A 13,011-nucleotide genomic window follows, 5' to 3' on the forward strand; every position below is an offset into this window, starting at 1 on the left:
CGCAGGGCCCCTTTAGTTGACCACTAATATGAATCAAACTAGTGTTAAACTTGTAAGTTTGGGGGGGGGGGGGGGGGGGGGGGAGGCCCCCCCACTCCCAGTGTCTGGGGCCTCAGCCCGGCTGTCTTCTTTGTCCGTCCCCGAAGTCTCGACGTGAGAAAAGTGTCCGACTGCTCCTTTAAAACTGTGAAAGTGTCCCTTTATTCCGTCCTAACTCCTCCTTCCCTCCCTCCTCTTCGGGTCAACCTGTTGTTTCCTGGTCCAGGATCAGTTCAGCTGTGCCACCGTTACGGGCTCCGCGCTCCTCCAGGGCTGATCCCGGGTCAGTGAAGATCCCCACTCCCGCCCTCCACCTCCCCCCCTCCTCCTCCCTCCCCCCTCCTCCTCCTCCCTTCCGTCGCTCCACCGCGGCCCCGCGGTCCTCTCCGTCCACTCCGCTCCGGAGACACGCAACCACCCGGGTGTCGTTTCCCACGCCTCCACAGCGCGCCTCGAAGCAGCAAAAACACGGAAAATATGCGGAAACGAGCGCTTTTTTTAACGGACGTCTGCGGGAATGATGCGGGTTTCGGTGCGGACTCGCGATGCCGCGATTAAATCACAAAAGGCCTCCACTTTTTCCTCCGGAGTAACTGCACACCGGAGGACGTGAACTTTTTTTTTCTGCGCTCGGATTTACGATGTCAGCGGCTCCGAGTCGCTCCGGGGTGATTTTTACGATCGTATTTTAACCGTTTTGGATCATCTCCGGTCGATGCGACGCAGTTTTTTTTTTTATTTTCTGCTTTCTCGGTGGAAACGAGCTCCGAGGAAGCACTTTTTTTCCGCACCTCAGGAATTCGACGCCAGAAAACTGAGACGGTCCGTGAACGCCGCAGGTAGCTAGCCCGAGCTAGCCAAGTAGCTAGTTGTTTCTAAAGGCGGTTTTTTTTTTTTTTTTTTTTTTTGTGGGTGTTTATTTAACGAACCAAAAGGACGAAAAACCCCCCCCGGACTTAGCGTCAACTCTGTCTGCGAGGCGTTTGACAGGCAGCTGGGGGTAGCTAACTACTTTGTGGAAGGTTTTCCAGTCTCTTCAGGGTTTTTTTTTTTTTTTTTTTTTTTTTTTTTTTTTTCTCGGTTTTTTTTTTTTTTTTTTTTTTTTTTTTAAGAAACTGTTAAGTTCCTCCTGAACTCCGCCCGGATCGTTGAGTCGCCGACGCCGCTAAACGGCCAGAAAAACATGCCGCAGCTGAACCAGACGGACGGAGACGACCTGGGAGCCAACGATGAGCTGATCGCCTTCAAAGACGAAGGGGAGCAGGAGGAGGAGAAGAGGAACGTGGCCGCCGGACGGGACCTGGACGATGTCAAGTCCTCCCTGGTCAACGAGTCCGAGACCAACAGCAGCTCGGACTCCGAGGTGAGCTTTTGTGCGGGCGGGTGACCCTCGGTGCGCCCGGTGCGTTCACTGTCAAGTCTGCTCTGTGCCGGACCGGTGTGTTGTTTACTGTCAGCGTGATGCGTTCACTGTCGATCGCATTGCGTTCACAAGTTAGGTCTGCTCGGTGTTGGGGCTGATGTTGTTTTACCGTCAAGTCTGCCCAGTGCTGCCGTGGTGCGTTCACGTGTACTGTGGTGTTTCCCCCCCCTGCAGGCAGACAGACGCCCGAAGCCCTTTCCAGATGTGTTGGCCAGGCTCAGACAGAGCCAGCTGTTTGAAGAAGGTACGTGGATGGTGATGATCACTGTTTAACAATTTTTTTTTTATTTATTTTTTTTTTTTGGGGGGGGGGGGGGTATTCTGACTTTTTTATTCATCAAAACAAAACGTCAGAAGGTGTCATTTTTCTGTTGGGTGTCAATTTTTTTGACAGTTTTTATGGCGTTTCATCCACTAGTTTTAAAATTAGTCTGCAGATGAATCGATAAACGAAGGAGCTGTTCGCTGCAGTCCCGATCAATAGATTAATGAAACTTGAAATGAAAAAAAACGTGACATTGACGCTCAAAATAAGGCCTTGAATTTCAAATACGTCTTCAATATTTTCATTGTTCTGCCATGTGTCCAGTTGATGTTAATTGATAAATTGAATAACTCTTAAATTATTGACATATGCAGCCAAGTATGCAACAGTATTAAACTGAGTTCAGCTAAAAAGGTCTTAAATTTGGCGCAGACCTCGGTTCCCCAGAAACCATGAGGAAGTTATTAAAGTAATTTTCCCAAACTTCCCTGCAGAGCTTCTACACATTATCCAGCTGTTTTTACAAGAGCAGCTCTCTCCTTTAACAGTGAGCCGTTCCCTGTGTGTTTAAATTACTCTTTAAAGTCCCTCTCAGACACATGAATGTAGCTCTGCTGCTTCGTAGCGACAGGACAGGAAGTTCTAACGTCACTTCCTCGGCCGTTGTGATTGGTCGGAACCACAGACGGCAAATAAAGGTGGCCGACGTGTCACAGCCTCTTTCCCCTCCAATAGAATTAAAGCCAAAATAAGTCAAGAGTTGTTGGCTGCCATTTTGTTTTGGTAAACATTGAATCAAATGACAAAAAAAAAAAAAAAAAAAAAGACGATATATGTGATAAAATATCAGACTTAATAATAATAAAATGTCGGTAAAAAAATAATTTCGAACATATGTCCAGGAAATATTAATACTAGAAGCTAAAATCTGTCAGAAATGTCATGTACAGCCACACCGTGTGTATTTAGTGAGAAGGGGGCGGGGATTTATTTTGACCACGCCTCTTGTCCCGCCCACCTACAATGCCACACCCTCTGAACTTAACGGGGGCCCCCCAGCTGCCGTCCTGTTCCGGTGAAGGCATGTAAAAACCAGACCTGTGCCGGGGGCCGGAGACGTTCCCTGCCTCTTGACTTGAGTCGTGAGATGTTACCTCGTCTCATTTTTTTTTTTTAAATCGTAGAGTGACGTCTGTCTGAAGCATCTCTCGGTCTGACGTTAAATCTTGTCTCTCAGCTCTGAGGAAGCAGCAGGACGGAGGTCTCCTCCAGCCGTCTCCGTATGTCGGATATCCCTTCTTCATGCTGCCCGACCTCGGCAACCTCTGTGGTCCCTACCTCGCCAACGGAGCCCTCGCATCAAGTGCCCGCACGGTAAGACGGCCGACCCTTTTTTTTTTCTTCTTTTTTCACAAAGGTCGCCGTGTCCGACAGCGATGGACAGTTACCTGTTTCGATCTGCTCGTTCTCACCTGCGCTTCTTTTATTTTGAAGGAGTTACAAGCAGAACTTTCAACTGCCTTTAAACTGAAGGGACATGTTGTTGTCTGTGGACGGTTCAGCCTCAAGCGTTTTATTCGACTGATATTTGGAGGCCTTTAAACTAAGACGTGATCCAAAACCGTAAACTGAGCAGAGTCATGTTTGTCTCCTGACCCTTTTTAGGGTCCTGCCCCTCAGGTTGGAAACCACAATCTTTGTGATTTTGTTTCTTTGGGCTTCGGAGAAAGTTCTTTTTTTTTCTTTTTTTTTTTTTTTTGCCATGTTTATAAGTGGAGGACATTATTGAATGCTGATCAAATTATTGCACCCCTCTTCTTTTTTATCGATCATCATCTTCTTCCTTTGAATTAAACATCTCGGTGAACGTTTCCCGTCAGAGATCCGGCTGATGAGACTCAGACACTCGGGAGCGTTTTGTCCTGAAATGTTCGCGACTATCGGATCGCTAATATTCACATCGATTGATCTTCCTGCAGAGTTCGTCTGCAGAAACTTGAACCAGGAGTCTTGAGGCAGAATCGGCTGCATCGCAGTGTTTTGATACCGACTCGCCTCAGAGCGGTCTGGTGTGCATGCGCTTGTTGTGTGTGTGTGTGTGTGTGTGTGTGTGTGTCATGACGAAGTGGTGTGTTGTGTTTGTTCAGGTCAGACAGGCCCGGACATAGCCCGCCCGCAGCAGGAATGATGGAGCGCTGTGCGGCAGATTAGCTGCTCCAAGATAGATTAAACTAATATTTACCACATCGCAGTTCTGAATCTGAAAACTGCCTCGGTGGCAGACAGAAGACTTAGTATGCAGTCTATGTAACGACGTGAGTCAGCAAGTCGTTCTGACTGATTGCGGTTCAGTTCAAGTCAGTCTGTGGTGTCGGGTCTTTCTTTTTTTTTTTTCTTCTTTTTTTTATCAGTCAGAGTCCCGTTTGCCTCGTCTTGAAACCCGACTCCTCCTCTTTGAGGGTAAAATGTTCATATGGCAACGTTTCAGTCTGAAGAACATTTAAATACAAACATTTTCGGCTCGTGAAATATTTCCCTGAGAGAGCAGAGGAAAGACTTCAGATGTTTGAGTTGTCTTCATGTAAAAAAACAAAAAACAGATTCCCTTCGCATCGTATCGAATAGCAAGATGAAGCTGGAGGGTTGAACTTTTATTTCATTTTTGCTTCCTCTCAGCTTCCTGTTCGCACGTAGGCAACGTTTTTAATGCGATTTGAAGGGTCCCTTCCGCTTTATTTCAGCCTCCTGTGTTGAAGCGTGGCGAAGTTCATTTGTACGGCACATTTCAACAGCACGGCAATTCCAAGTGCTTTCGACAAAAAAAAAAAAAAACACCGAAAGCATCGAAACGCCAAGCGAAACAAACACGCCACCAAAACAAAAACGAGCTAAAATAGGCTGAAACGTTACAGCGCCGTTCACTGCATCTGCTGCGTCTCCGCGGGTCGGGCCGACTTTGAGCTGTTTCCTCGTCCCTCGTCGTCTTTCCCGAAAGCCCGGGCGTGTGTGCCGACGCGTCGGCGGGTGTTTTCTTTGCTTGCGTGGTCGTTGTTCACCTGCGCGCGCGTTGTCGACCTCTGAACCCTCCCCAACCCCGACGAGGTGAATCCACACCCTGTCCAAAGTGGTTCCACGGCGTCACACCTGAGCAGCGGTGAACGGCGGGAGGCCGAGCGTCTGCGTGTTAATGCTCCCGTGTTTGTGTTTCTGTTAAAAAAAAAAAAAAGGCGCCGCTGCTTGTTTAGTTTAAAGTTGGTACCCCGCCCCACCTCCACCCCTTTTCAGCCGGTCCCTCCGTTTCCTCCGACATTGTCTCCGGAGTCTTAAAATACCAGGAGGATGACCTGTCTGCAACAACTCGCTTCCCTGTGCACACATGAAGCAGCTACGCACACGGGACACGTCCAGACTTTTGTTTTCGCTTTATTCTGCGTGTTTGTCTGTAAGCGGGATGGAAATAGAAAACGCCGTGACGAGTTTAAACACCAACCTGAGCGAGGTCGTAAGCGCCACAAAGTCTTGCCGCGATTTTTGCCGAGAGACTGCCGACGCCACGAGTAAAAGGCTGGGTGAGAAAGTTCGGAGACGGTTCCTGTTGCGAAGCCATAACCTCCACGAGGAAGTGTTCCGAGTGTCGTCTCTCGATCGACAGCAGCGCCTGAGCTCCACACGTCAACGTGACCGCCGGTACGTTTGTGATTTCACCACGGACCTGAAACTGGAGCAGAGAAACATCCGATTTTGGGTTCAGTTTTTGGTGTGTTGTCATGTTGGGGAACCCTGGTTGCCACGGCGACCACAGTTCAGGTGCTTTGTGTTCTCTGGGTTTTAAAAAGACGCCGTAACGGACAGGTGACTGAAACAAACTGAAAGAGAGGGAAGAAGAAGAGCACAACGAGGACAACGAGGAACAGGTGGAACTGATCAGGGGGCGGGGCTAACCATCATGCAAAAGGACAGGAAGTGAAGTCATTTCAAAAATCAAACGGGAAGCACAAAACCCAGACTGACCTGAAGACTACGAAGCAGAAAAGAAGTCCGAACCAGAACAGAGCCTCAGGAGGTCCCGGTGGAACTCGGTGTTGACAGTCTGACCCTGGGGGGGGACGAATTCACAGTGACACAACCACCGCCGTCGTCAAAGAAAACCCACCCGGTGTCTCCTGAGCCGACGCGCCTCCTTCGGTCTCGGACGGTGAAGCTCCGCCTCCTCCTGAAACGTCGAACGTCTCTCAGAACACCTCGCCCGGCTCGTCGCTTCATCGCCGCCGTAGACTTTCTGAAGCGCTTCGAGGGGTCTCCGTTGACCGTTCCCAGAAGTTTGACCCCAAAATCTTGATGTTTCTCTGCTCCGGGTTTCAGGTCCGCGGCGAAATCACAAAACGTTCACGTACCGGCGGTCACAAAAAAAAAACGTCGATCAAGAGACGACACTTGGGACACTTCCTCGCGGAGGTTATGGCTTCTCCGAATAACCTTCAACTCTTTGTGTTGAACTGTGTGTTTCATAAACAGCAGTGAGCCTAATAACTTTCTCCTGAACTCCACAGGGTTTCATACTACCCGCAGTAATAGACTCTGATTGTGTGTGTGTATGTGTGTGTGTGTGTGTGTGTGTGTGTGTGTGTGTGTGTGTGTTCCTGGTATTTCCAGCAGCTGGATCCAGTTAGCGCTCTCTTCCTCGGGCCTCTGAACGGGTGGGGGGGGGCTCGCGGGCTCGCTCCGAGTTTCTACGTGTTGTGTGCTCTGTGGGTCGCTGCAGATGTCTGTGCAGTCAGGAGGGGGGAGGTGTGGTGCGGTGCGGTGCGGTGCGTACATGTGTGCTTGCACCACGGACTGTATATAAAAGTGTTCGGAGCTTCCGGATCTGAAAAACGAGGCCTGCGCAGAAGCGCCTTAAGCCGCAATACCGCCGAGTGCCACCAGAGGTCGGCTCCAAAAAGCCTCCACGGACTCCCATTCAACTTCTCTCGTGAAATTCTCGGGCAATAAAATATTCCCCGCGAGTTATCTCGGCGTCCTCAGCTAAAGTCGCTCCTTAGTTTTTCTGGCGCTCCGTCTGAAAATAATCCCGTCGTTAATGAGAAAATAAGTTTGAAAAAGATGTCTTTTTGGGGGGGGGGGGGGCGCGTCTGTTTGATTGACAGGCCTGCGGTGCGGCTATCGGTGGGCGGGACGTATTATCGTCTGGTTTCCAATCAGGTCAGTCAGACCCGCCAGAGCTCGCTTCTCCCCCCCTCCCCAGCTCGTCCAAATACGGTCACTTCCTGCTCCGAAACTAGCAAGATGGCGACGGACAAAACCCGAACTCGAGGCTTCATAACGTCCGTTCACGAACCGACGACTGACTGAACTCTCCGGCCCCTCGTGTTGCGTTACGATAAAGTTCTGCTCGGGCACCTTCAACATGACAAAACGGAGGTGGAGAGAAAAATATGACGGGAGCTGCTTCTTCTGCGATCAACGAACACGGCGCCCTCTAGCGGACTGACGGGTGAACTGCACGCTTTGGCGTCGTATCACAACACCAGAAATAACATCACAGGCATATGGAGGGTAATGGTCCGTTTATAAAAGGAGTGTTTGTTCTCTCGGTCTGCCTCCACAGTATCTGCCGTTCCAGTGGCCTCTGCTGGACGTACCGGGAAGAGCAGCCGGCAGAGACACGGCTACTCCGACACGCATGGTAACACGCACACACACACACACACACACACACACACACACACACACACACACACACACACACACACAGTGTGGGTCAAACAATCTGCCTGTAAAGCGAAATCACACTGCTGCTGTAGTTCCTGTTGTCTGCCTGTAGAGGGCAGCAGGTGTCTTCATATCTATTGTATCTGATTGTGAAAAACCTGCAGCTGTAAAGTCCAGAAGCTTTTGAGTATCTGAACGTGATGGCCCGAGAGAAGAGACACAACACGCTAAAGCTAATGGATAAAATATTTACACGCAAGTTTACAGTAAAATAATAATGATTTTTTTTTTTTTTTTTTTTTTTAATGATAATAATATAATTAATAATAATAATTCTAACTCATTGTGTGTGTGTGTGTGTCTCCAGTCCAACAGCGTGCCCGTGGTGCAGCACCCCCGCATGTCCCACCTCCACCCGCTGCTGTCCTACAGCCCCGAGGCCTTCTCCCCTCAGAGGGCCTCACCTGGCTTCTCTCCTGACTCAGGTGAGCCCCCACCCCCCACCCCACCAAAATACTCCGGCACAGAACACGCACTCCGAACAGCTTTGACGTCAACCTGTTAACGTTACCTGTGCCGCCCGCAGGTGTGTCGAGGTCCCAGCACGCCGCCTGCTACCCGGTCTCCCCCGGAGGTGTGGCTCAGATCACACACCCTCTCGGATGGCTGTGAGTCCCAACGCTTCGTTGCGAAGATGTTTTTATTCAATTGTGATTTCGCACGCAAAAAAAAAAAAAAAAAAAAAACACAGCAACAACCTCCGATCAGGTCGTTGTATTGTATCGTAGAGAAGTTTGAAGCTGCAACCAACGACTGTTTTCATTATCATTTTTGAAACACTCGCAGCTGGAAACGGTGAAGTCCAGATGCGCCGAGATATAAAAACTTGACTTTGCGTTGATTTAAAAAAACAAAAAACAAAAAAAACCCTGCAGATTCAGTCCAGAACTTCCACTGACAGTCTTGTGTTTTGCGTCCGCAGGCCGGGGCAGACCATGTATCCCATCGCGGGGGGGTTCAGTCCCGCAGCTCTCGCCATGAACGCCTCCATGTCGAGGTGAGAACTGAAAGCGTGCGACGGGAAAACAGGAAGCGGATTTATTTGTGTACGCTTTAGAGACACGGATCTGGAGTTTCACGGATGATTTTTCAGAATAAAACATCTGTTGAAGGTCCACGTGTTTCTGTGATGCACTTTATTTTGAAATCCATCCGCTCCACCTGGTGGAGGAAGCTGATATAACCGACACAAACAAACATGCAGTTTACTGTCCTCCTGTTGTTTTAATTTCAAATTTCCGCAGATTGCTTTTTCAAACTTGAAGAGCTCTGATTGGTCGGGTTTTAAAATTGAGTCGGGAATCCTCGCCGAGTTCTGGATTTTGTTGGTGTTATTACAATAAATTATAATATTTTGAGAATTAAGGTAGGAATTTCTGACAAATAAGTAAAAAATATATATATATATATTTCTGTATTAATGTCAGTGTTTGGAGAGAAGTTAAAAATTCACAAAAAATTTTTTAAAAAAGTGTCCACGGCATCTTTGTTAGATTTTGTGGGTCGTTTCCCTGAAAACCAACTTCTATAACTGCATAAATAAAGGTGTCAAAACGGCAAAGTGTGTTAAATCAAATGTGCGCAATGGGAGGCTGCGGCTCCCGATGGTGTACCGTCGCTGTGTTGTAAGTCGCTTTGGATAAAAGCGTCAGCTAAATGAAATGTAATATTTCCCGTCGTCAGTCTGCTGTCGCCTCGTCTGGTGCCGACCGCCCAGTCGTCCGTCACCCACCACGCCTTCATGCCCGCGGCGGTGAAGCAGGAGCCGGGAAGCAGCTGCCAGCCGGGGTAACCAACAACAACAAACAAACAATAACAACCCACAGATAAACCCACCAATTTAACATGTTCTCTGCCGCCGCGTGTAACGTGTTCTCCGTCCGTGTTCCTGCAGGAGGTCGATGGCCGACTCCCAGAAGGAGGAGGAGAGGAAGCCTCACATCAAGAAGCCGCTCAACGCCTTCATGTTGTACATGAGGGAGGAGAGACCCAAAGTGGTGGCTCAGTGCAAAGTGAAGGAGAGCGCCACCATCAACCAGATCCTGGGACAGAGGGTGAGGAGGGGGGGGGGGGGGGAGTTGGTGGGTGTGGCCATGTCGAGGCTAAAGTTATTATTTATTTTTGAAAGAGCAAAATTTTGTAAGAGCAAAAATACTTTGAGAATACAGTTGTATTATTTAGAAAATACAATTTTAAGTTTACCAGAATTTTTTTTATTTTTTTACTGTTTAATGCTTAATATTTTAATAAAGTGGAAAATGTGTGAAAATAATAAAATATTATGACATGAAAGTCAAAGTATTTGGAGAGAAAAGTTTCGTTGTTTTTTTTTCTGTAATTAAAGTATAATTTGACCAACAAAAAAAAAATGCAGGAATAAAGTCATAATAGTTTAATAAAAAGGATGAGATGTCTTTTAGAAACGATATAATGTATATATGTAAATTAATTTGAGAAGAAAATATTTCAAGAATAACGTCATGCTGTAGTAAAAATGTCGATAATATTCAGGAAATGGTCGAAATATTTTTTTGAATACATTTTTTATGTTTCAAGAAGTTTAGAATTGACGACAAAAAGTGCAAACTTTTCAAGATGAAGAAAAAATAATGGTTCCACAATCGTGTCAGAATTTGCAGAGAAAAGTTTGAATATTCTAATAATGACGTCGTAACGAAGTCATCAAATTATTTGTGTTCTGAGAATCAAGTGTTTAAGGAAATTTAAGATCATATTTTCAGAATAAAGTAAAAAAAAAAAAAAAAAAAGTCATACTGTGTGAAAAGTTTCAGGAAAAAGATGTTGGAAATGAAACTTATTCTAATATTCTGGACAAACCGCATATTACTTGTATGATGAGTATTTCATCTCGTCATATTAAACGTTGATTTCCTGAAGTCGTCGCTCTGACGTCTCTCGTCTCTCCTCAGTGGCACTCGCTGACGAAGGACCAGCAGGCCAAATACTACGAACTGGCTCGGAAGGAGAGGCTGCTGCACTCCAAGCTTTACCCCGGCTGGTCGGCCCGAGACAACTACGTGAGTACGCCCGACCGGTCACGTGACACGGCTCGGAGGTCAGCTGACGTCGAGTGCCGCCCCCGCTCACCTGTCTGTTCTCTGCAGGGCAAAAAGAAGAAAAGGAAGCGGACGAAGAGCGAAACTCAGCTGGAAGGTGAGTCGACAGAATGGTCGAACGTCGGCGGGTTGTTGGTTTGCTGGCAAAAAAAAAAAAAAAAAAAAAGGCTGTTTGTTTGTTTGTTTGTTTGTTTGTCGGGGTGTGATCCGAGGGTCGGAGCCGTCACAGTGAGCCAAATGCGTGTCTTTGTGTTTGTGCCTCAGTTGTTACCGCGGCGACCGCAGACGACTTCCCCCTGCAGCTGAAGAGGCCCCGCCTCCTGCCCGAGCCCGAGCCCGAGGAGTCGCCGCCGCCGCCGCACGTGCTGCTCGCGCAGCACGCGCGCCCTCACCCGACCCAGACGCACGCCGTCTCCCACCTGACGCACACACACCTGTCCCAGGCCAGCCCCGCCTCCTCGCTGGACTCCCCGGCGACGCCCACCACGGCGCTGGCCTCGCCCGCCGCCCCCGCCGCGACGCACACCGAGCACACGCACTCGTCGTACGGCGGCCACACGTCGCCGTACGCGGAGCAGCTGCAGCCGCTGTCCCTCACCACCAAGCCCCACCGGACACCCCTCTCTCTTAGCCACGCCCCCGCCGGACCCTCTACGCCGTCCTCAGGCAACCCCTCGCCCCACGCCTCCTCCTCCTCCTCCTCCTCCAGGGGCTCCCCGCGTCCTTTCCTCGTCCCGCCTCCTACCTCCGCCCACCAATCAGCGGCGAGCTCTCACGGTGCCTTAACTCAGTCGCAGCCGCTGGCGCTCCGAAGAACCAATCAGCTGTGAGGATTCCGATGACATCACGCCTCACACACGTGACCTCTTTTTTTTTTTTTTTTTTTTTTTTTTACAAAAAAACTGTAAATACGCCTCCTTCTTTTTTTTTTAAAAAAGCTTTTTTTTTTTATAGATGTATCACGTTTTATATTAGTACGAACAGGACGCTTCGTTGGTCAATATTTGACTGTTTTTTTCGACAAACTTTTCACTTTTTCTAATGTTCAATTGGAGACACAGAGCTGTTTGTTTCACACTGCTTTTTTCACCTGGTAGTAATGAGTTTAAATCTATTTTTTTCTGTGGTAATAAATCTTCATGGAGTTCAGACGTGCTGCAGGAAGTTTTTATTCTCCGCATCAGACGGAAAGACGAGGTGAAATGGACGAACGCCAGAAACGGGCTGGTTTTTCAGCATTATTCTAAGACAGGATGTTACTGATTTTATTAATATTATGTAGCTGAAACAAAGCAGTCCCAAAGACTTGCTTTATGTGCGAGTTAAAGGACACATCTGGGGTCAAAAATAACTCGCAGTGTCGCATACTGCATGGTTAGAAAGTGAGTTTCTGAGTATTTTTTTGGGACCAAATACAATATTTTCAATTTTGTCTGAATTTAGAAGTAATAAAAAGGTTTTGATAATATAGAAGTAAAGTGCAAAAAAAAAAGTATTAAAAATAGAAAATTGGAGAATTAAAAATAATAAATACTAAAATCAACAGCATTTAGGATTCATAAAATATGACTTTATTAATCATTGAAAACCGCTTATTAAACAACTTTTGACTTCAGATCTAAAAATGTCTGCTGTTTTCTTGCAGTAGTCACAGCAGATCTTTGTCTTTAGTATGAGTAACTCATTTCCTGCCGGTCGTTTATCTGAATAGAAACCAATCCCAGTTCAATTCAAGTAAAAGAAACTGGTCATGTTTTCAGGTAAGCAGACGAGCGACGACTAATCCTGAAGAACAAACACATCGGGGAGTCACGTGGAAAGATTCCACAACGCTGTTTCCCGGCACATGAAGAAAAAGACAAAAGTTACGCAACGCCAACTCGTGATCATTCAAGGGAAGTCCATATATGGTGACAGGTGTAAAGAGCGGTGTGGCTACAGACATGAGACACACTCACTGAAAGCAGCAAACACATCAGTACAAAATACATAAATATATATGTTACTGTGCAGAGAATAGAAGTTTTGACTTTATGTCCTCATTGATTCAGATCTTTCTACGTCAGCTGCTGCTTCCTGATCTGGAGGATGTTCTCATTTACAGTTTTATTGGCATTGGGATAACCGAGCACCTGACGTCCATAACCTCCTAAAGGACCCAAAAGGAACCCGTAGCATCTCTTCAATGACCCCAAGAGAACCTGGTACCTTCTCCTTGATGACTAAAATCGCCTCAAGGACCTCTAGGGCCTCTAGAACCTCCTCGGTGTCCCCAAGGACATCCTAAAGGACACACAAAGTCTTCTCAGGAAACCATAAAACCTCTTAAAAGACCATTAATCTCCATAAAACCCTCATCGTCCTAAAAGAATATATAGAATGTCCTCATTGGAAACTAAAACCTTTTAAACTAACTAAGAACCTGTTCTTCGACC

The 13,011-nt window shown here is 47.4% G+C and overlaps 1 protein-coding gene across 1 annotated transcript; it reads left to right on the forward strand.

Moving 5' to 3' along the window:
* The first annotated feature begins 1,126 nt into the window (after window positions 1-1,126).
* Window positions 1,127-11,725, forward strand: LOC138208845 (transcription factor 7-like 1-B). Its single transcript, XM_069167027.1, has 12 exons — window positions 1,127-1,402; window positions 1,637-1,706; window positions 2,965-3,101; window positions 7,336-7,413; window positions 7,807-7,924; window positions 8,026-8,107; window positions 8,422-8,496; window positions 9,183-9,287; window positions 9,394-9,553; window positions 10,430-10,537; window positions 10,625-10,673; window positions 10,841-11,725. Exons 1-12 carry the CDS (start codon window positions 1,223-1,225, stop codon window positions 11,404-11,406), a joined length of 1,728 nt encoding a protein of 575 aa, XP_069023128.1. The 5' UTR covers window positions 1,127-1,222; the 3' UTR covers window positions 11,407-11,725.
* Window positions 11,726-13,011: the final 1,286 nt, after the last annotated feature.

Source organism: Embiotoca jacksoni, unplaced genomic scaffold, assembly GCF_022577435.1.
Source record: "Embiotoca jacksoni isolate LCO1_2020_lvr unplaced genomic scaffold, fEmbJac1.0.p SCAF_10, whole genome shotgun sequence".
Classification (NCBI taxonomy): domain Eukaryota; kingdom Metazoa; phylum Chordata; class Actinopteri; family Embiotocidae; genus Embiotoca; species Embiotoca jacksoni.

Coding starts and splice junctions, on each gene's coding strand:
- LOC138208845 (XM_069167027.1), top strand. CDS start 1,223: ATGCCGCAGCTGAACCAGACGGACGGAGACGACCTGGGAGCCAACGAT. Junction 8,108..8,421: donor ACACACCCTCTCGGATGGCT/GTGAGTCCCAAC, acceptor TTGCGTCCGCAG/GCCGGGGCAGACCATGTATC. Junction 9,288..9,393: donor GGAAGCAGCTGCCAGCCGGG/GTAACCAACAAC, acceptor GTGTTCCTGCAG/GAGGTCGATGGCCGACTCCC.